General features: G+C 45.8%; 4 protein-coding genes across 5 annotated transcripts in view; 1 reads left to right on the plus strand and 3 right to left on the minus strand.

Moving 5' to 3' along the window:
• The window catches only part of adck1 (aarF domain containing kinase 1), a 60,794-nt gene extending 51,301 nt beyond the window's left edge, over positions 1-9,493 (minus strand). Inside the window, exons 1-2 of the mRNA XM_070920836.1 lie at positions 9,362-9,493; positions 8,547-8,630 (exon numbers count right to left, since the gene is read on the minus strand). Coding sequence (XP_070776937.1) covers positions 8,547-8,630; positions 9,362-9,493 — 216 coding nt within the window. The remainder of the gene's footprint in view (positions 1-8,546; positions 8,631-9,361) is intronic.
• Positions 9,494-13,805: 4,312 nt separating this feature from the next.
• slirp (SRA stem-loop interacting RNA binding protein) lies at positions 13,806-15,562 on the minus strand. Its single transcript, XM_070920575.1, has 4 exons — positions 15,489-15,562; positions 14,894-14,952; positions 14,465-14,572; positions 13,806-14,252 (listed from the first exon to the last, which is right to left on the minus strand). The coding sequence occupies exons 1-4, from the start codon at positions 15,553-15,555 to the stop codon at positions 14,184-14,186; spliced, it is 303 nt and encodes a 100-aa protein (XP_070776676.1). The 5' UTR covers positions 15,556-15,562; the 3' UTR covers positions 13,806-14,183.
• A 215-nt stretch (positions 15,563-15,777) lies between these two features.
• alkbh1 (alkB homolog 1, histone H2A dioxygenase) lies at positions 15,778-19,424 on the plus strand. The gene is made up of 6 exons (XM_070920290.1): positions 15,778-15,918; positions 16,379-16,487; positions 16,738-16,900; positions 17,155-17,245; positions 18,113-18,306; positions 18,502-19,424. Exons 1-6 carry the CDS (start codon positions 15,781-15,783, stop codon positions 18,944-18,946), a joined length of 1,140 nt encoding a protein of 379 aa, XP_070776391.1. The 5' UTR covers positions 15,778-15,780; the 3' UTR covers positions 18,947-19,424.
• ldah (lipid droplet associated hydrolase) lies at positions 19,323-22,561 on the minus strand. 2 transcript variants are annotated; one of them, XM_070920288.1, is made up of 7 exons: positions 22,502-22,561; positions 21,679-21,849; positions 21,431-21,565; positions 21,159-21,319; positions 20,678-20,918; positions 19,993-20,075; positions 19,323-19,871 (listed from the first exon to the last, which is right to left on the minus strand). In XM_070920288.1, exons 2-7 carry the CDS (start codon positions 21,815-21,817, stop codon positions 19,683-19,685), a joined length of 948 nt encoding a protein of 315 aa, XP_070776389.1. In that variant the 5' UTR covers positions 21,818-21,849; positions 22,502-22,561; the 3' UTR covers positions 19,323-19,682. The 2 variants fall into 2 exon arrangements, with proteins under 2 accessions (XP_070776389.1, XP_070776390.1); XM_070920289.1 differs by lacking the exon at positions 22,502-22,561 and having other exon boundaries at positions 21,701-21,749.
• Between the last annotated feature and the right edge of the window lie 658 nt (positions 22,562-23,219).

The raw sequence follows: 23,219 nt of genomic DNA on the forward strand, positions 1-23,219 counted from the left end.
GGAACGCCTGGGGATCCCTCAGGAGGACCTGGAAAACGTTGCTGATCAGAGGCACTTCTGAACTACCTTGCTTAGTCTGCTGCAACTGCCACCCTCTGATCCCTTGCTCCATGCACAACTCCCCACCAGACCCACATCGTGGCAGTCTTTATCGATTACGGAGCCGATGCCAACTTCCGGGACATTACTTTGTCAGCTCAGCTGGGGATTGATTGGGACACTCTACCCAAGCCTATCCAGACCAGCTCTCTCGACAGCCATCTGCTCTGCTCCGTCACTCACCACACAGTCCCCATTCGTCTGGGTATGTCAAGTGATCATCAAGAAACACTAATTTCACTTGATTAATGCACCCATTTAACCTGTTATTTTGGGTTATCCCTGGCTTAAGCTTCACAACCCTCACATAGACTGGTCTTCAGGTGTCATTCTACAATGGTCACACTGTATGCCTTAGGTCTGCCTTGCCTGTCACGTCTTGTGACCCCTCTTATAACCATAACGAACAGGTACCACCACCCACTCATCTCCTCAGCTTTTGAACTGTTGCAAGGTGCCACTGTGTTTTCCAAACTCGACTTTAGGAATGCATATCATCTGGTACACAACAGGGTCACTATGGGTATCTGGTTATGCTTTGTGGTCTCACTAACGCTCCTTCAGTTTTTCAGGCTCTGGTCACCAATATCCTCAGGGACCTGCTCAATACCTGTGTCTTTGTTTATTTTGATGATATTCTCATCTTCTCTAAATCCAAGCAGGAGCATTTTTCAGCATGTTCGGTATGTTCTCCAGAGGCTTTTGGAGAATCAACTCTATGTGAAGGCCAAGAAATGTGAGTTTCACGTTTCTGAGGTGTCATTCAGGGGCTTCGTCATCAGGGAGGGGAGCATCCAGATGGACTCTGCCTGTCCTGGACTGGCTTCCTCCTTTCTCCCGTAAGGAGCTGTAGCGCTTCTTGGGCTTTGCCAATTTCTACCGGTAGTAGCAGCCCCCCTCACAGCTGTCACATCCCTCAACTCCCCTTTTGTGTGGTCCCTCGAGGCAGAGAGAAACGTTTGTTCACCTCTGCTCCTGCATTCACCTTCCCTTACCCCTCACTTCAGTTTGTTGTGGAAGTGAATGCTTCCAGTTCTGGAGCAGGGGCCATCTTGTCCCAGCAGTCTGCTAAGGATCAAAGACTTCATCCTTGTGCTTTTTTCCCCCGCAAGATGTCTCCCGCAGAGAGGAACTATGACATCGGCAAGCATGAGTTGTCCCGACAGTTCCAGCCCGATAGCTCCCCAGGTCAAATCGGAGGGGATCCTTTCGTCTGCCTGTACAGTTGGTGCCATCACCCGGCCTTTGGAGGACAAGGTAAAACAAGGTAACTCAAGCCCCCAGTGCTTGCCCCTGATAACGTCTCTTTGTCCCAGCTAGTCTCTGCTCCTAGGTTCTGCAGTGGGAACATTCCTCACCCCGTGGTCACCCACACCTTAGCGCTCCTCAAGTAACGGTTCTGGTAGGCTTCCATGGAGAAGGATACCAGGGAGTTTGACGCTGCTGGTCAGGTTTGCTCCCAGAATAAGAGTCTTCTCTTATACAATTTACTAATTCTAAGGGTAAGAATTCAATAAGACAGAAAAAAGCTGGAGCAGGAGACTAACTACATTATAGTCAACTGACACCATAAGAACTGCCTGCAATCAGATTCAAGTCTACTAACACCACAGGAACAGCACACAATTAGACTGCATTAAATCATTTGTTAACCAACAAGCACAGAGAGCACAGTCAAACAGAGAAAAGCCTAAATGAAAAGTAAAATATTGGGATTTACTGGGTCCAAATCCAGACTTTCGTTACTTAACAGCTCTCCAACTAAAACACACTGTGGATACTCCTCATTGCTTCTAAGTGCTCTAACAAATCAATTTCAAAGATGATCATGTTTATATTTATGTTCTGACATGACTGGTTTGGGCTTAAAGATGGGGCCTGGTTGTGGAGGGCCTTAGAACTGAAACTGCACCAAGATCACTTCCTTTACAACCAGGTCACAGGGAGACTTTGGAGATTCGAAAGGCATGCAATGCACGTGAAAGGGGAAAAAAATATATGTGGCAAGAACGTCCCAGTAGCTTTATAAGCAGATACTAGTGTGAGGAACAGACACTAGCTTATAGGAGAAGTCTGAGTCTGAATTAATGGGAGACAGAATTGACATGTCCATTATGGAATTAGGATATTTAGAGATAATATATCAAGTTCAAGCTAAAGTTTTACAAAATGTTTACATGGGGTGTATATTTAAGACACCCAATCCTCAACCACCCCACTCCCAACAGTGCCCAAAGGCGTCAGCCGGGGCCATTATGCATTTTTCATGTGAGTTAAGTAAGGTACATTTAATTTGCCAATCATCTGTTGGCATGGCTTGTAATGAGATGCGAATAGTGGAGAAGCCTGAACTCCCTGAGAGGTAAAGGAAAGAGAGAAGGAGGGAGAAAAACAGCAAAAGAGCGAGAGTAGAGGCGTTTAGGATTGCATAATCAGTCCAGAGATAAGGACCAATCTCCATCACCCAGTGCGCTCTCGTGTTTTTAGTCTTGTTTGGTTTCTACTGATGTGCATTTTATTTTCTCTCATTCTTTTGTCTTTTAATCTGTCCTATCAGCATAGGACTGCAGAGGGTATCTGTTAACACAAAAAGGAAGAAAAGAAAAAAAGAGCATAAGACAGACAGATGTGGGTGTGTTTGTGCGTTGATAGTAGCTTAGAGTCAGTAATAAGTAATAGTTAATAGTACCAGGATGTAACAGAATGTCCATTAGAGAAGATTGTCACTCTATTTTCTAGAGTGACTCATGAGAATGCAGGCAACAGTTTCAGAGAGCTGCCTGGTTGTGCTCTGTAGAAATGAAAAACTGCAGTTATCAGTGGCTTCATCTCCACTGCATGGTTCTAAATTGAATGTCCAGCAAGAACAAAGTGTGCTGCTCACTGCAGTGTTTCCCCTAAGATGTTTTCCAGCAGCGGTAATAAAGTGCAGTTATATTTTGCACTGCTTTAAGATATTTAGCGCGTCCACTGACACGAGACACAGGCTTTAGGCACATATTTGTACGGGCAGACCCCAGTGTGTGAGGATGGGTAAACACCTCTTCCACCCTCATCCTTAACACCGGGGCACCCCAGGGCTGCGTTTTGAGCCCCCTGCTGTACTCCCCGTGCAAACACGACTGTGTAGCCACTTTCGACTCCAACAACATCGTTTGCTGATCACAGATAACAATGAAAATACCTACGTGAAGGAAGTAGAGGACCTGACCCGCTGGTGTCAGGACAACAACCTACTCCTGAACATCAGCAAGACCACGGAGCGGATAGTGGACTTTGGGAAGAAGCAGGGAAGGAACTACACCCTCTTTAGTATCAACGGGTCCTCATGGAGAGGGTGGACAGCTTAAAGTACCTTGCTGTCCACATCACAAAAGGCCTGACCTGGCCACTGTATACTGACTCAGTGGGGAGAAAGGCGAGGCAGAAACTGATTCACCTCAGACATTAAGGAAATTCTGGGTATCCCCTCAAATATTGAGGAATTTCTACTCCTGCACAATCGAGAGCGCCCTGATGGGGAACATCACTGCCCGATACAGAAACGGCACCAAACAGAACCACAAGGCTCTGCAAAGAGTGGTTTGTTCAGCTGAACATACAATAGGCGGTGCTTTACCCTGCCTAAAGGATATTTACACCTGGCACTGCAAGAATAAGGCTCGGAGACTAATCAAGGATCCCAACCACCCGGATAACGGCCTTTTCTCCCTGCGACAGTAGGGAAGAAGGTACCAGATACACTCAGCCAGCACTGAGAGGATCAGGAAGAGCGACCCTGAGGGTAGCCTTAGGTCACTAGGATCCTCAATGAAGTCACTGCATAAGACTGACCTAAGAAGGAGGCGGCCCAGGTGTTGTCCACCAGTTAACTGAAGGCCAAGAGTAGGCTGCATCATACACTGAAGGGGGCCCTTGAAAACACACCTTTAGTAACAATTTTCTTTGTTCAATACCCATGCATCAATCTCCCATGACTGACATACCATTGTCGGGCATAATGACACCTAGAATTGCATCCTTTATTTCCATCCGTGTGACGTTACTATACTGTTCATCTTTACTTCATAGAAGTACAGGAAAAAAATCAGAAGAATCAAAACAGTTTGTGGTTCCCCAACGCTGTGACCATGTCACTTTTCTAAGTACTTCTGAATTGGAGTCTTCTGATATTCATTATGTGATAAAGATAATAATATCAATGCTGATAAAACCATAAAAACTATTTCTGTTTCTCACGCTTCTAATGCCAATACTGTAATCGACAATTACAGTTTGAAAGGCACCGACTAGAGGCCATCAGACAGTGGATTAAAGGATTAGAACATCAGTTGGAATAGTGGCTGCTGTCTCTCACTGTCTGTCTCTCTCTCTCTCTCAGTTACTACTGCAGGGACATGCAAACATCCATAAACAGCATGTTATCCACTGTTCTAAGCCCAAGGCCAACCTGTACGTTTAACAGCTGATTACCTCTAAAAGAACCTGAGCCTACATGGTCATTTCCTAAAAGGGAAGAGCAACTTTAGGCCCTACCCACTGACATGGTGGAAGAGACACTCTGTTGGTGATTCATTGGAGCCCACAGCAGCGGATGTGCATGCAGCCTTTTTACATACTGAGTGTCTGTAGACGAGGACGCATTCCACACATGTGGTCTAGAGCTCAAAATGAGAACATGTCAACAACAAACAATAAATGTTGGGCTGCGCAGACCTTAGCATTAATGAAATTTACACCTGACAGACGGCTGCAACTACACAGATGCAGAAAGTATACATTTGCCTTTATATGTCAAAATACTCTTTGTAACGAGTGCTGAAATTTGCTTCTTCTTTTTACCCACTTTACCTCAACCTGCCTTGTATATTTCTACTTCTGTTAGTAATTTGCTACTTTTCCAAGAATGCTTTTGAACATACATGCACAACGTGAAAATTGCTATCATATGATGTATCATATGTTTTACTTTTTTTTTTTCTACTTTGAAAACAAAAGCCAGATGATGGTGAAAAATTCCCCATCACAATTTCTTAAAGCCCAAGGTGATGCCATCAAATGTCTGACCGACACTAAAACAAACTCAAGACATTCAGTTTACTACCATATAAGACAACCACCCCCGCGGTTGTATGCCTCCGCCAACCAGTCAAGTTGCAGTTTACATCCCTGTCTGTCCAAACTCATAATATATGTAGTGAATACTTGGAAGAGATATAATAATAAGGTATAACGTGTATTTTTGGGCTTAATGGAAGTCATCACCATATTGATGATGTATGTATGTGTGTGTGTATGTATGTGTGTATGTATGTGTGTGTGTGTGTGTGTGTGTGTATGATTCCAGTGAATATACATTGTTGATATACATTAATGAAGGATTATCATAGATGTACTGGCTGAACAGGTACACATGTACTTGATTACTATGTAAAGATGGAGTATAGCTACACAAAATGTGGAGCTTTTGTTTTCTCCTGGCATATTTAGATGCGAAGCCTCCATGAGCGGTTGGTGAAACTCACAGGACCACGATTAGCTCGGCGCGCTCCAACGCGTTGTTTGTGGTCGCGTGATTCCGATGACTCAGAATGAGGCAGGAAGTGAAAGGCAGGATGGACGAGATGGAGGAAAGCCCATACTGTGTCGTCGAATTCTTGAATTATGGCTAAAAACTTATTTTGAGGTCACACTGAGCTTTGACTTTTGAGTCAAAAGTGTCATCTGTTCAGTGTCCGACCAGCTGTGAATCCGGGTCACCATCTCCCCTTCTGTTCCTGAGATATGGTGATGAATAATGGCCAAAACAGGACATTATGATGTCACAGTGAAGTTGACCTTTTGGGTAAAAAATGTCATCCCTTCATTGTTGTATCAAACATCTGTGTGAAATTCACGTCATAATTACTGCAATTAAATCCTTGAGTTACGGGCAAAAACGTGTTTGTCAAGGTCATTTTGAGGTCACAGTGACCTTTGACCAATTCAGTTCAACTGTGAAATATGGTTCTTCAATTCTTGAGTGATGGCCAAAAACCGTGTTTTGTGAGGTCACAGTGACCTTGACCGTTGACCACCAAATTCTTATCAGTTCATCCTTGAGTTTTAGTTTGTGCCAAATTTGAAGAAGTTCCCTCAAGTCGCTCCTGAGATGTCGCGTTCGCGAGAATGGGACGGACAGACAACCCGAAAAAAACGCATTATGCCCAAACATGGTCTAGACTAGTTCTTTCTGAACACAACTAGACCTTTAGACTGCCAAAGAGAGGCTAGATGAACAGCTCAATCACCAAGCAAGACACTTTAGGTGTGCATGTGACAGCTTCTTACCGGCTAGCGAGCTTTTGCTACGCGTGATATCAGTGTAATGTGGAGCCACAGCGTGTTCCTGAGGTTGCGAGAGCTAGCAGCAGACGACAAAAAGCAGTCCGTCTGTTCTCTCATCGCAGGGCATGCTCCGCCGCTCTCTGAATTGGCCATGAATGGCCCCCTCGGTTCACTCGGGGCAGCCTTTCGATGAGCTCGGAAGGCCGGCCGCTTAGCTGGCTTCCCAGTGAGGCCCTTCTCGAGAGGCTGACAGGGCGACGAGGAAGACGAGACGCGGCACTCCAAGTAAGACAGTAGATTACTGAACTTCAAATTCTAATCCCTGACACAACTCATTGCCGAAAAGTTATCACGCCACAGTAGCTTGCTACTCAGTGATGTGTTGCTGCCCAACACTTTCCCGCACGGGGTCATGTGCGAATGGGAGCAGGGATCCATATTCAGGGAAATCTGTGCCGCCAGTTTCCCCATCTCAAGACCTCGTAACATTTCAGGGAAAATGCCGGTGCGGCCGGGTCGCGAATGGAAGCAGCAACATTGCAGGGACGAGCAGGTTATGGGTTACTTCCATCTCCTCCACGTACGGTACCCGGTCGGGGCCCAGCCCACCGGAGAACGAGGCGAAGGAGTGCTAAGTGTGTGTGTGTGATGTCTCACCCCGTTTTTATAGCTTCAAATAACTAATTAAAGCCAAACGCAACACTTGAAAATGAACACTTGAACAAACATCAGCATGACAAGAACTACCTATAACGACAGAAACCATCTTGAAAAACAATGTATTAGAAGTGTACTTTGATTTTTGGCCCATGTCCCCTCCGCTAACATGGAGGGGGCGGGGCTTATGACCTATACTGCAGCCAGCCACCAGGGCGGGCGGTCGAGGCATTTTGGCTTCACTGTTGGGGGAGCCGTCATGTCGTCTGCATGTGCGGATAGTGAAGTATGAAAGAGGTTTCACAGGTAAATGGTCAGCGTAACACAGAATCCATCACGTGTTAAGGGCTGGAATCGGTTTTCACTCAGTGACCTGTCGTGTCTCCTTCCTGTCCTCTGTTTGGACAGAAAAATTACACCGCAGGACAAAAAAAAGGCAGCATAAAGACACTAAAACAAGTGTGGAGCCGCCGCGCTGTCTCCTCACCTCTATGGCTTCATAATAATTCGCAGGCCAGCCTCCTCTCTGTATTAAATCAGCACCGTGCATTAATTCTAATCAGCGTGTGTAGCCAGGCTTGACCAGCAGGGCCCGAGGGGCTGTGCCGAGTGCGTGCCACACACACATACACACACACACACACAAGTCCAACCATGCTGAACCACCATGCTCTTCAAGGTTCACCGCCGCCCGCTCTCTTGCTGCAGCGAAGCTTTCTGTGCACTTTTTGTCAGAGCAGGTGGTCTCTGACCTTTCCAGCAGCAGTCTCCCGAGTGAACCTGACTGAGCCGTGGCCTTTCAACAAACGCCAGTACAAATCACTCAATGCATATCAGCTGACATTTACTGTTATTACCTTTATCCTACCGGTGGGATTTCCCACTGCAATCTGATGTTGTTACAGCATGCGCGCCGCTCAAACGGCCTCGTGTCCACTTGAGGTCAGTCTCGAATCTGACACCACGAGGGTTTATTCCATTGTCACTCCCTCCACTTTGCCCTGACGGCGTGGGAAACCAGGATCGCCTCACTCTCGTCCGGCCTTGTTAGACCCAGATACTCTTAAGCATCCGCGGGCCAATCCCCAAAAACCGCCATTCCTCGCTAGAGGGCCTGGAAATAATCGTAGCAGAGGAGATCGTTTCTTTCACGGACGCCAACCTTCTGAGCTGTGTGAATTTAATTCAAATGCAAACCAAACAACTCCCGCTGCTGCTACATTAAAAATGTTCCACCTGCGAACCGGGGGTTTCTTGTGACGCAGCAAAAGGGAGTTAATAGCGGTTTACACAACAAGATATGGACCTGTGCTGCGCTATTTGATTAACAGGGAGGTATGGAACAAGAAGAAACGTCGACAGTGAGCTGAGAACTCTCCAGCTCGTCATCAGGTTGAGTCTGGTTGAGTCTGCTTGAGTACCCCCCCCCCCCCCGTAGAACACACCCACAAGTGTTTCCCTACCTTGGACTTGAGTGCCCAGTACTCCTCCGTGCCGCGTTCCACATGCTTCAAAGCAGTCAGGTAGTCGTAGCTGATGGCCGCCGTCTGGAGACAAACAGAGCAGGATTTGTAACGCCCGAAAGGCAACAACATTCGAAGACATCAGATCTACAGCACCGGGGCTCCACACCATGCAGCAAGGTCAACTTTAGCCTGGCTCTCTTTGGCGACCTGCTGGTCTAACATCGGTGATCCTGAACGACTCTAATCCATTTACCATGGTGACATTTTGGTGATGTTGTGTCTTATTATTTTGATTGACCAAACTATTGTGAATTAGTGATGCACTTAAAAATGGTAAATGGGAACTTCTATAGCGCTCTTCAACCCTCACGGTTCCCAAAGCGCTGGCCACCTTAATGATCAGCGTCTTGCTCAAGGGCACTTCGACATGACCGGGGGGGCTGTGGATTGAACCCCCAACCCGCTCTACCCTGCTTTACCTCCCGTGCGACGGCGCTAACCACTGCAACACCATGCCATGTAAAGAAAGGCTGTTTCTGCTGAAAAGCATGGGAGGAAACTACTGATATTCTGACCAAAATGGGGCATTTATAAGCAAATTAACAGCATGCTCAATCAATATGCAGCGATAATCGCCACTCTTAAGTTTCCAAATTTGAAGTGACTGTACTGATCTATACAAAGAAAGATCTACTTTCGTCCCCGTCAGGATCCTGTAAGAACGGTGACTCAATTTTTCCCCCCCCCTAATGATCTGATTGGCTCAGTAGGCCTGTTCACAGGTTTCGATCTGATGGTGCGCAGTGACTCACGGTGGCCGCGGCCCGCCCGAAGCGGACGACGCTGAGGTCATTGAGGTCCAGCTGTCTGCTGTAGAGGTAAAACCCGGAGGAGGCGAACACTGCTGTGGCCAGAGAGGAGGCTGTGAGGAGTCGAGCAGCCATCAGAGGCACTGTGGGAGGAGGAGTGAAGTTCAGGCAGTTGGCAAAGCCGACGGAGGTAATGGAAGAAAGTGCCGAAAAACAGAACGCATGTCAATGTGCAAACTTTTCAAACTTCAGTTCAATAAAAGATGTGACAGGACGCAGCCTCGCAACCCCAGGTACGCCAACGTAAACTCCCTCCAGGTTGCTAAAACCCCCAAATTCCCAGAGAAAAATACTGAGGCCATGACCGCAGCACCCTCGACGGTAGCCCCAGCAACTGCATAGCACAAGCACCATGTGTCCATTAGCCGTAAGTCTTGTGATGTTGGGCCGGGCTCAAGTCTCTGATGCGCTTTCTAAACAACAAAACAACAACAACAACAAAAAAAAAGGCATGAGAACAATGCCTATCATCACACATCAAGGTCCGAGCCTTGCCATCTGGCACTCTGCAGCCATCTAATAATAAGATGCTTTAACTTCAGGACACAAGTGAGTGTTTGCCTTGTTGTACTTTGTGCCATCCAAAATATCTCTGGCTACAGCGCTGCTCATCCTCTGCAATTAAAGGGCTACTCCAACAAATAATATATTGCTTTTCCACAAAGTTGGGAGACGCGCGAGATTAAAAAAAAAAAAAAAATGTTTTTAAAGAATGTTCAAAATCGAAGCAGCAGTGGGCACACGCACCTCGACTCTCAGTCCCTAGCTCCAAAGACACCGTATCCTACATTTCCCATCATGCAGACCAGGAGCTTCTTGTCATTAGAACCTTCCTGGTAAAATGCCAGTGTCTTTCAAAACCCACACCTCCAGTTTGTGGCTTTCTGTCATAAATGTACTAAAGTAATACCGATGACACCACTAAGGCTTCATCAAGGTTAGTTTTATTTGTGTAGTGCTAAATATCACTCGTAAACTGAACTTCCATCCGAGGAAATTGGTGGAATGCCCGTTTGCACAAATTCAACCAGGTTGCATTCCTATATTAGGCAATTAAAACATCTTCTTGTCCGTGCAGACTCGTTTGGACGCAATTAAGTGACAAGTAATACATTTTTGACATCGCCAAATCCCCCTCCTCAATTCGGCACCGACCTAAAACAGCTAGTGGCACCTATTCCTATAAATGACAGCTCTCAAATCAAGTTCTCCTTGTACAACCGCGTCCTTCAAACACTTGAAGGCGGCCAGCGGGGAGTGCCCCTTTATGGTGCGGGGATAGGTCAGAGTTTGGAGGCGTCTCACGCCAAACTCAACGGTAAAAACACATTACTGGACAGCACATGGCGGCTGTTACCTAATGACCACTTGTACGCGTGTGTTAGGCAAAGACTGGCTGCGTTTGGGAACAAGCGTGCTGAAGTAGACACACACACCCCACAACAGTCAGACTGCCCCCCCCCCCCACCCCGACACACACACACACACACAGAGCACTCGGCGGTCAGAGTGAAGACCTTATGCTGAACAACGAGCTACCTGAACAGCGTCGCCACACGCGTTGCCCGTCTTTCAGTTACCGGTTTTGTTTTGACCTCTTCGCGAGCGTTTGACGTCACAGCGAAGGATTCTGGTTAACGTAGTGCCGCGGGAGATGAAGGCACGCTTACATTTACACCAGCAGCCGCACTCGCGCGGTATTCTGCTGTAGAGGTGACGTTTACGTTTGGCCGTCGGTAAGGTCCGGCCGTGCGCGTTTATATACAGCGAGGCTGCATGCGTTGACCGTCGCGGTTCGTGACTTCGATTGAAACTACACGTCGGCGGACCGCGATGACGCTCTTCACCCGCGTCACACACCGCGGTCAGCTGTTCACCAAAATAAAATACAGGACGTTTTTTTTTTTGTTTCTTAAGTTATAAGAAATAAAGTTCAAGTTCAAGAAATAAAAAAAAAAAACTTCTTATAAAAGATTCAATTTAGTGACAGACAAACATTTCTGAGCACACTTTAGCTACTGACACGCATTTCTTATTAGTTACATATTTAAAATAACATTCAGTTTCAATTAGAAATAACTTAAAGGACGGTTTTGAATTGAGAAATGCAGCTTTATGAATGTGAAATATACCAAATAAAAAGTTTAAAAAGTTAACGATAGTGCATAAAATGTTAATATTTACATTTACTTACATTATTTTGTACAATATGTCACTCTAAAAGGCAGTCCAAAATGTAATACAAAATATAGAGCAGGTGAGCTACACTTTCTGGTTCAGTCTTGCAGAAAATCAACATGTAGAAATCTTGAAATATAGGCTACAGGTTTTTTGGATATATCTTATGTAATATTTTCAGATCTATTTCTCTGAATTTTTTTTTCCTATTGTATTGTTATTCATTGAGATTTTTTATTTTTTTTTTGCTGGTATGTCTGCTGGTGCATCTGTTGCTTATAATATCAGTGCCATTTATATAAAGAGTGCATACAAATCTAGCAGCCTCGTGTTGCTTTTTTTTTTTATAGCTTTTCATTCATTCTAATACACTGGTGGGTATGGATTTGATCGCTAAGCTAAATTCTTTGAACTTGATATGTCTTTAAGAAAAGCTCCATAGTTGTAGTAGAAGTCCTGCCTCCACGCCATAAGAGCTTGTTGATAGAATTTAGGTAGCTTAGCCGCTAACTTTGCAATACTGTAATTACATTCAATAAAAAGCAAAGTGCCCTGATGCTTCCCTTTTGTAAGGATCCAGCTAATGCAGGGAGCTACAGCCCTATAGCTTTAACATCACATTCATGCAAATGAATGGAAAAGATGATTGTGAAAAGACTTAATTACTTTTCAGAGCGTAAAGGATTTCTAAGCCCATGTCAAAGTGGATAACGTAGAGGTAGATCCACTACAGCTGCTCTAGTGACGATGAGTATTGGTGTTATGAAAGCAGTAATGGCAGCTGTATACTTAGACACTGAAAAGGCAGATGACTCTATGTGGAAAGAAGGGCTGCTAATTAAAAGGAGCCAGCCTGGTGCTGGAGGGAAGATGTGTGACTGGATATTAGATTTCTTATCACATCGCACTTTCAGGGTTAAAGTTGGATCAGATGAGTCCCGAGAGCGTAAAATAGCGAATGGAATTCATCAAGGAAGTGTAATTAGCCCTGTCCTTTTCGATATTGTGATGAACCACGTATTTAGCGACGCAAATAGAGGTTTTTTTCAGGAAAAGAGGGAGAAATGTTAATCATGTGATGACAAATCTCTTCAGAGTGCTTTGCAGATTGCTGACAGTTGGTCATGTAACTGGGCTTTCAGGGGTCCAGTTGCTAAATCTTGCCACACGCTGTCTGCGGGAGAGAAAGCACCAGTTAACATTGACTCATCGGTAGCACATTCAGGTACGACTAAAAGGACGTGGAAAGGAAATGCTGGGGGTGTACTAAGGTTCATGATTAGGCTAGTTTGGATGGAATATAGGTAAGATTGCAGAGAAGATGAGTCCTTATTTGTATATTTTTTATCTTACGCTGACCCTTCGTGCAGCCCGAAACAAGCCGTTTGAGCTCCTGTCTCTTCTAAAACAAAATCAGAATAAGCTCAGTTTATCCTCACTAACGCTATGGACAGTGTAAATCAGGTATGGGCAACTTTGATAATAGAGAGGGCCACAAAAATCTTATCCTCACTACCAGAGGGCCAGTTTGTGACCGTGCGCTTCCACCAGTGGGCTATTCTCAATTAGCCAATTGTTATGGCTACTAATTTAAAGGGAGAAAAAACAAAATATGTACTTGGTAATCAAAGTTCATTGAACCAACGTTTCTATTTTCATATTCAAATGCATTTAGCAATGCTTCTGTTCATTCAATGGGCTCCCGCAAATCACAAGAGGACGTACCAAAACCTGTACTTACAAAAACTGACCAGCAGGTGGGGCAAAGGAGTGATAAGTGAATTCACAATGTGTGAGGCACTGTCCCTTAAGGAATCTTTTATGACTATTCATAATTCACGATCATATAAAAGGGACCCACCTCCATGATTGACAAAAGACCTCTGGTGGCCCTGCAAATGAGCCTTAGGGCCCCGTGACAGAATGGACACTGGGAAGTGCCCCAAGTCCAATCTCTTAAACTCTGAGTATGCTCTGTTGTTAATCTATAGGAGAATAAAATATAATTACATTGTCTAAGTTTGATATTGGAAATGTTTCTCAAACGAGCTGCAATGGGTTGTACCCCCCCCCCCCCACCCATTGTCTGGCAGCATCCACAGGCAGGTGGTGGAGGAAGTACTCGGATCCTTTACTCACGTAAAAGTAGTAAAACCACAAGATAAAATACTGCATTGCAAATAAAAGTGTTTCACAGCTTAACACACAATGGAATTAAACACCGTGTTTTATTGCCATACTCTGTAGATGGTGTGGGACCGGATGGTTACAGAAAGTACAACACTACCGCTGACAATAAATAGAGACATTAATACTGGACAACCCATTAAAGACAATGACAATGAAGCTCAGGCCCAAATTCACTTCATTTCTTGCGTCAGGCGGAGACTTAAGAATGGAAATCCATACGCCGACCCTGGTGTACTGGTCTTAAGTTTTCCTTAGGGCCCAAACAGAATTGCGAACATTTCAAATGTCAAGCATCTGAGGCAGGAAGAAGAAAAACACGGCTGAGTGAATCTGGGCCGGAGAGTAACAACGGCGCGTCTTGCGGCGGTCTCGTTCACACAGCGGTCCCCGCGGAGCTTCAGTCGTATTCACCGTCGTTGTTGGACTTCTGCCCTGCGAATGGACGCCTGTTCCTCTGAACCTGGAGCTGAAAACAAACAACAGGGGGAATCAATTAGGATAAGACACGTACAGAATATCAACGCATTTTTAGCCTACGTTTTTATTCATGGCTCTCCATCTGCCGATGTGTTACCAGGTCGGACCCTGGTTACATCTTTGCGGCGTTCTAAGCTTCTGTTGTGTTGCGTTAACGAAGACTCCAACACCCACAAGGCCTTTGCTCGTTTGCACTTTTACCTTGGCTCCCTCCAGCACGTGCGGGTCTTTCTGAAGTGCGTTGTTCAGGCCTTCCTCTGTTGTGAATCCGACCCAGCAGAAGCCTCTGTGGAAGCCCGTCTCTTTATACTGGTGAAAAAACGCACAAACACAAGCAACGTGTGTGTGTGTGTGTGTGTGTGTGTGTGTGTGTGTAAGACTATTATTAGTAAAAAGGTTCGTTAAAAGACATTTCGATTACATCCATCTTTACTGCACACAGTAAATATGTGCAAAGAGTAGCAAAGTGCATGTAGACATCAATGGATTCATGTACAAACACAAAAAGAACTCAGTGTTGAGGTATCGTAAGAAGGGGTGTAACTGTGTGACATGTACAGAACCAATAATAGAATAGTATACACACGGTAGAATGAGTCATTGAGTCGCTCTCATGCTGTGACAACTTACAAATGGTATGAGACACTTCTTGACTTGGCCAAACTGTCCAAAGTACTCCCTCATCTCCTCTGCAAAACAAACAGGAACATCAAACACAAAGAAGAAGAAGAAGAAGAAGAAGAAGAAGAAGAAGTGTTTCAGCAGTGTTAACACACTGGGTTGCCAGGTTTTTAAACAAGGTACACCTAGCTAAAAATGCATGCAGTCTAACCCGGCAGCCCCGCAATACACCCCGCCTTCATGAAGGTGACTACGTTCACTTTGAACGGCTTTAGAGGTGCGTTGCTTCGACTGCGTGGTCGTTTTGGACCGCTTCAATTTCAATACACTCACACACACACACACACACACACACACACACACACACACACACACACACACACACACACACACACGCCACAGAATACTGCGTCGACTGGACTGGCGGCTCTCTTGTGAGGCAAGAAAGCTCCGGTTAAGTTCCGTCACGTCACACGCAGAGGCTGCTTGTTGGTGGACCGAGGTTACGGCTGGACGATACACAACATGAAGTGAGAGGCTACAGGCGTAGCTATGTCGCCGCCATTAAATGAGAATGGTAATTTGAACAATTTCATCGACTTACTGCCGGCTATGGTCCATGGTATTTTAGAGACGAACACCTCATAAACTTTCTTCGACGGCGCCGCCATGTTTCGTCCTTGGCATGCCACTCTGACCTATGACGTAGAGTCCACGTGACGCAAACTGGTCCAGATATGTAACTTTAAAAATTTATTTTCGACTTTTATTTATCTAAGAAGAGTACAAGCGTGCGTGTATTCTCCAAACTGAACTCACGCATAGTGTGCGTTTGTATAAATGTTGTATGTTTTAAAGGTTCCGGAAGGGACTCGGGCTGAAAGGCCAGTTACGTCATGGCCAAGATGGCAGCCTCCGTGGTCGAGAGTGGAGAGGACGCTTTCAGGAAAATATTCAAGATTTACAAGAGAAGAAACCCTCCGCCGGACTTCGGCGATGTCGTCGACTTCTCTAAAAGCGTACCGAGTGACAAGGTAGGGGAATGTCAGACCAAGAAAGCAAAGACAGAACAGTTCTCGGGAATCACGTGACTGAGCCCGAGTGACATATTACTGCATTAGGGTTTGTAAAGACCCTTTAGGGGGCGTCTCATGGAAGTTGGACTTGGCTGTGGTGGAAGAAGGAGCCACCTTTACTTAAGTATTAATGTAGAGTGTCACTAAAGGCAACTCTGTGTGTGTGTGTGTGTGTGTGTGTGTTTCACCCACATGGATATAAATAGCAGTGGAAAATAATATTCCTCTCTTGTTGTATAATGCAACACCAGCACAAACTAGTGTATGGCCTCAAACCAGAAGTGAACTCCAGTAACGGGGGGTGGAGGAAAAGCTGTGGCTAGACTCAATACTAACATCAGCCACTTCAGCAGAGCTAATGATTGATGTTCCGTGTGTGTGTGTGTGTGTATGGATGGATGGATGGGTGATTGACAAGATTGTTCCAGCTGAACTGGACCCCGCTGCAGTGAGTGACGTGGAGGCTGCGAGGGTTGGACTGCGGCCGGTCAGAGACTGGAGAGCCTTCGGCCTGCGGGGCTACCCAGGTAAACACGGGCGGGGTTCTTCAGCGAAATCAAACTCGAACACCCAAAACGAAACTCGGTATTTACTTGGAGAGAAAGCCGCCACGGAGACACAAGTACAGATGGATGGATGGATGAAAGGAAAACGCAGCTTAAAGTGTGTCAGTAAGATGCTGTTCCACTAGAGCATCTTCTTTTCATTATGGTATACTACTGTAAACCAGTGAGACCACACATATAACAATGGGTTTAATCTTGTGTGTGTGTTTAGGGTTCATCTTCATCTCCAATCCCTTCCTGCTGGGCTCCCAAGCCTGCTGGGTGAGGCAGTGTCTGAAGACCTACCCTCAAAAGCCCAACGTGTGCAACCTGGACATGCACATGTCTCCCTCGGACACCCAGGACATCTGGGGCAAGAGTGTACGCGGCCACGGGTGAGACTAGCATGTGTGTCCTCCCCGCTCACAATTCTGTACTGGATCTGTCTGACCCAAAACCTGGGCTGGCTAACTGCTGTTGTGCCATATGCCTTAAAGCATTTTAGGTAAAGGTTTGTCAGTCTTCTCATGGTGAAATGTTAAGGGAATTTAGTTTGACTTAAACTACCAGATTTTGACAAGTGCCCTGGTCCCGGTTCCCAGCAGCCTGCCTTACTGTAAGTGTGCCCTGTGTTTGATCCCCTCCACAGTGTTCCCGTCTCTAAAAAGAGGGAACCAAAGACTCTCCTGGAGAGGCTGCGCTGGGTCACCCTGGGATATCATTACAACTGGGATACCAAGGTGAGCCACACACCCTGCTTTGTTAAGAGGACCCAGATTCAGCTCATCGGTATGTTTGCATTACAGTTTATCACTAGATTCTAATTCTTTCACATTCCTGAAACAATTTTATAATTTCTTTACGGGGATGTAAAGTCCTCTGACCCCTGAGGGGATGGCATAATCAACTTGGAAAATGAAAGGCCATTGCGATCTGCAGCAACACGGTCAGCGCTCTGTATAATATAATCAAGTCTCCTGACGCATTTTATAAATGTATGTACGGTTGGACATCACGGGGAGAAGCTGCTGCACGAAACAAAGTGAGGATTTATTCTCGAAAGAAAAAGGACATTCAGGGGCGCCCCAGTGGCTTAGGGGTGAAGTGCCCAGTTAAAGTCTGGTCAGGTTGGAGAGATTGTAGCATCTCTCGCTCATTTTCTCTCTATATCTCTTCTGACTGTAATACAGGATTGAAATGTCCAAAGAAATACTTGAAACCAATGGGGATTTCCCATATTCACCCCCTGGCCTTCAGGATAAAAGCAGAGAATTTCAAAAGTTGAAATACGGGCTCTTAAAGTCAGCCATATCCTGTACAGTGCTGGAAAAATCCCCTTTGATTCTTAACACACATTTATGTATAAACAATTTTGAATAGTCTAAACCCACCGAGGTCCATGTGATGAGAGCCATCAGGAGTACTTGTCGTTGTTGTTTTATTTTTGTCCTTTTGCAGTTCATAAGATGATGCTTTTATTTTGAAAGAAAATTGAAATTCTTGTCGTCGTCGTCGTCGTCGCAAAGACTTCTGGTTTTTGTAGGTTTGACAACACAGACAACATATCTCTTCACTTTGATCTTCCTGTTTCGTTGTTCCACCCGCAGACGTACTCCTCCAACCATCACACCCCCTTCCCGGCCGATCTCCACCTGCTCTCCTTCCAAATAGCGGCCGCGTGCGGGTTCCCGGGGTTCGACGCAGAGGCGGGAATCCTCAACTACTACAGGTCGGACTCGTCTCTGGGAATCCACGTGGACGAATCCGAGCTAGATCACAGCCGGCCGCTGCTGTCATTCAGGTGAGAGGGGAGAAGGGCCTTAAGAGTAAACGCGGTCTTCAACACGTCTCGGGTTTTTCGAATGCCAGTGCAGTTATTACGTCTTGGTGTTTGTTGGATAGTACCAGCAGTCCAGGCTGTAGTCTTTGCCTGATTAACTACAGAAACATATTCCAACCCGCTCACTGCGTACCTTGTTGTCTTCTTTTCTGATAGTTTTGGGCAGTCAGCCATCTTCCTCCTGGGAGGCATCCGCAGACAGGACCCCCCCACTGCTATGTACATGCACAGCGGGGACGTCATGGTGATGTCGGGACAGAGCCGCCTCCTTTACCACGCCGTCCCGCGCGTCGTCCCAGCGCCGCAGGGACACGCGGCATTGGAGGTGGAAGGACTGCCGGACGGGACTGTGGCGACGCCGGTGTCCGAGGAGGACTGGGCGGTGTGCTCCAGGTACATCCAGAGCTCCAGGGTGAATATGACTGTCAGGCAGGTGCTCGGGCCCGGGCAGAGATTCCCAGAAACCCCCTCTTCTCACCAAAGGACTGATGCAGGCCAGACAGCGGGGTACCACGATGGACCAGCAGATGGAGAGAATGGGAAGAAGAGGAGGAGGAGGAGGAGTAGTAGCTGTGACTCTGGTGATACTGCAGAGACATGAAACAGACCGCCTGCTGTAACACTCCTTGAAGACATGACGCTGCAGGGGACGTTTGCATCTGATACCAGAGGACTCTGGCTATTTGCAGCGTGTGTGTGATGCATTGTTGTCACTGTACTTGAAGCAGAAATGAAACAATGGTCAAAAATGTTGGCTTTTGGATTTTTGGAGGCAGTCAGGGCTCGCGTTGCGATTGGATCTCAGCCAGGTGTAAATGCAACCTGTACGACATGACCACGTTCTGAAGAAAGAAATCCACCAAGCAGGTGATGTCATGGAGCTAACTCTGGCCGTCAGGCACAAATATTCAGTGTTGAATTGGAAAATATTTGCATCACGTTTTACTGTTTCTCAGTCTAACACTATATGTCTCAAGAGGTTGTTTATTAAAACCCACATCGGTTGTCACAGTGTTTGCATATGCAGGAGTTAGATCGGCACATTTGTCCACCAGTAACCACTTGAGAAGGAAATTAGTTCAATAATTGATTAAAAACAAAATGTATTTTTGTTATTATTGTGATTGTTGTCTGCTACTTTCTCAAGGTGTGCTTGGAACCCTGCAATCTGCAAGTTTTTTTAAAATTATGATTGGATATTTCTTCAGCACTGAGCTTTTCATCCTCAGTTCAGAGCCGTGATTTCCGCTCCCTGGCCTGGACGCTCGGAGTCAGTCCTCAGTGCTCAGTCCTCAGTGCTCGTGCGCGGCGAGCAGACGGCCGAGAGAAGGATGGACTCATGTCCGCAAGTCCCCCCCGATCCATTCCGCCACCATTGTGGCGACCTCCGTTCCTGCGTCCAGGACGAAGGCGTGGCGGAACCCGTCCGCACACAGTCTGAAATCTCCACGCGGGAAGTCCTGCTTAATGTCATGATAATACTGAACGGGGCACCAGTGGTCCGTAGCACCATAGTAAAATATGAGCTGCAAATGGGGAACACACAGTTTACTGCTGGTGTCTTCATTTAATACACAATGACAGCTAAAAAAGGAGGTTACTAAGTACAGAGAAATAATGCGATTAAACAGGTAGACCTTTCCTCACCTTTTCGAGATTCCTCTTGATGGTTAAGTTGTCTCTTTCCAGAACTATCCTCATTTCCTGACCCCCCATGTACATAGCGTTGGCTACAAAGAGAAACAAAAGTCACTCTAGTGTTGTCACCATTTCAGTCATTCTGGAAACCTGAAGCGACGCCTGGGCTGGCAATTTCAGTCCTTTGGAATATTGCATCCGCCGGTCGATCCTAAAATGTTTGATGCTGCAAAAGACTTGTGCAGCCACTCCAGGACACACCGATAAATGTTTGAATGTGATTTTTTTTTTTTTTTTTTTTTTTTTTTTTTAAATGGGATATGTGCTTTCTGCTGAGACGAGTTCCAATAAATCTGTGGTATTTAGCCCGACAAGACACTTAACACACGCTAAATTTGTCCAACCAAAGAACACCCACCTTAAGAACATTTCATTGCAGTCAAAATATTGTGTGCAATATTTGGATCAATACGCGCAGATTGTGGCTGCAAAGTCTTTTTGTTGGTCTTTGTAAATCTGGCCCCCCCTACGCTCCACCTCCTCTACAGAAGACTTCTCAGTGGTCTGTATAAAGGGTGGCATTACATCAGAAACTTGTGAAACTCATGAAAACGTACAAGACCTCCTGGCACTGTGAGACTGCACTAGATCAGCCCTAACAGATTGGACTCAATGCCACAATAGCGCGACCGACCTGCACAGTCTCCACTGAGCAGAGCGACAGTCGGCCGGACGACAGCGCGGTCCAGGGAGCGGATGCCACCGAGCGCCAGTTTGATCAGGCCGGCTTTGAGCGCCTCGGGCAGCAGAGAGAGCAGGAAGAGGGGCAGGTAGGCCGCGTAGCGCATGTGGCACAGCACGGGGGTCATGACCTTCCCCTGAGGGGTCTGAGCCATCCGCTCGATGGTGGGGAACAGCATGACGGCCTTCATAATCTGGCAAGAAAACAATGAGGAGGTTGCAAAGGACACGTCAGTCTTGGATTAACAGGCCATCCTAAAGGAGGTAAAACATTCCCTCTGAGAGACTTCCCTCCCGCCCACCCATGAAGTCACATGCAGAAATGCATACATAGAGTGATGTTGGAAACTGTGTTGATTATTCCTTTCCTGCTCTGCAATTACCCCCCCCCCCCCGCCAAAAAAAAAGAAAGATTGTGAGAAATCGCAACTAACCTTGAGTTCAGGGTCTCTCTTCATCATCTCCAGGATAATGTAGCATCCGATGGAGTGTCCCACCAGCACCAGGCTGGTTTCTCTGGGAACGTGTTTCCTGAGGAAGGCCAGCTTGTGTTCAATCTGCCCGTCCAGACCAAACACATCACCCTCTTCTGCTTCTGAGCATAGGGGGGAAAAAGGTAAAAAAAAAAAAAATGAAACTTGTAGTGTCTAAGTCTGGGCCTTACCGCCACTGAATTACATTCCCAGGTCAGCGTGGGAATCTGTACCTTCTACCATGTCCATGGAGTCTGGTGGTACGCAGTGGCCGGCGTGGCTTACGGCCCACACTGGGTGGCGGTGTCCGAACGCGCTGTGCAGCGTTTGCATGAAGGTTCTGTAGAAGCCCACTACACCTGGGTTACCTGTAATGGAAGGCGACAACAGATCAGCACGTGTGAGCAAAACGGTGGGGAAATATATACATACATATTTATATATATATATATATATATATATATATATAAAAGCGGCTCACCTGGAACGATGAGAAAAAGCACCTTGTGTCCAGAGTGTAACTGACAGGAGCCAAATTTAAGAACCTCTGTGATGGCCCCACAACAGTAGAAGAAGTCCGTCTGCGGTTCATCCCTCCGGTCTGGCACCACGCTGTCCATCTCATTGGCTTTCAGGGGAAAAGAGGGGAGGCCTACGAAGGCAAATTTCATAATTTCACTCGATAAGTCACGTTTTGTGCTCCATTTGAGCGCCTTCGATACACACGACTGTAACACCGTATCACATTCATGTAACAATGTGGGCCCATTGCCACTGACTAACACAGCAGGTACAGTGTATCAGCAGGGTCCAAAGGTGATGCAGTTCGTCCACGTCAAAGGGTTAAAAAGCGAGTCGTACATGTGGTGCGTTTGTTGCTCCTCTAAATCGTTTTAAAAACGTTTCCACCGGCATCGCCTTAACAGATTTCAAGTGGAAAAACAAAAAACACAGTGAGGAGGCGATCAAATAGCACAATAAATAATCATATCAATGTTTCAGTGGCATTTCAATGTAACTGACGGAATTATCGGTAATGTGTTGGTGCCGAATAAAAGAATGGTTGCTTAATGTAATGACACACTTGTATTGAGCGGTGTTTATGGAGGTATGCACCTCTACCGATGTGACGACGTATTAAATTGAGAGACTTTAAATGCAGTATGGCGTGAGAGTAACACTAGCACTGACAATAGCTTAAAGTAGTTTACATAACAAGGTACTGAGTGACGTTAGCTTGAATCCTAGTAGCTGGTTTTCCAACGCTATAAGACAAGTACTATATGTACTAAAATATCTCTTACCTCCTAATAACGTTAAAAAAGATTAAGATGATATCCTCCCCATCGATTGGTGTCCTCCTGTTTGCCCAGTGCGAGGACTTCCTGCTTCGCACGCTGCTGGATTCTGATTGGTCAAGTCTTTTCTTCTTCTCTGGTTCAGTGGCGGATCGCAAACTAGCGCGTATAGGTAGATAGATACCGCCACCTTCTGTACCGGAGTATGCAGAAATGTTTTACACTCAATAAAGAATAATCAGCTGATATTGTTATTGTCAATGCGACGGCTGCTGCTTTTATACTTGGTGGCTTTGTAATGTGTATTAACCCCCAAAGTGCTGTCTACAATTCCATCTGATTATTATCAAAAAAACTAAATGACATGATTACTGTCATGAAACACATCACTGCTGGTGTTAATACTGAATAATACTGAATGATTGTGCTATTGAAGTAAAAAAATTAAAACTATTGCTGTTTTGTCACTGACTTAAACGTGCGCATTTAATTTTTTACCAGAGTATCGGGAAAACACTGAAAGCAAGCAAAGAGAATGAGTAATTTCAAAATTACAATATCTCGTACATTTGAAATTACGTATCAACCAATGTCTCACCACTGTCTTTAGGACAAATGTCTCCCTTTGCTACTACCAATACTTTCATATACTGTATATCCAAAGGTTTCTGGTTTATTGATGTAATGAGGAAATGTGGAGACAGCACGACACACAATACAAAAA

The sequence above is a fragment of the Enoplosus armatus genome, chromosome 15, assembly GCF_043641665.1.
Source record: "Enoplosus armatus isolate fEnoArm2 chromosome 15, fEnoArm2.hap1, whole genome shotgun sequence".
Lineage (NCBI taxonomy): Eukaryota > Metazoa > Chordata > Actinopteri > Centrarchiformes > Enoplosidae > Enoplosus > Enoplosus armatus.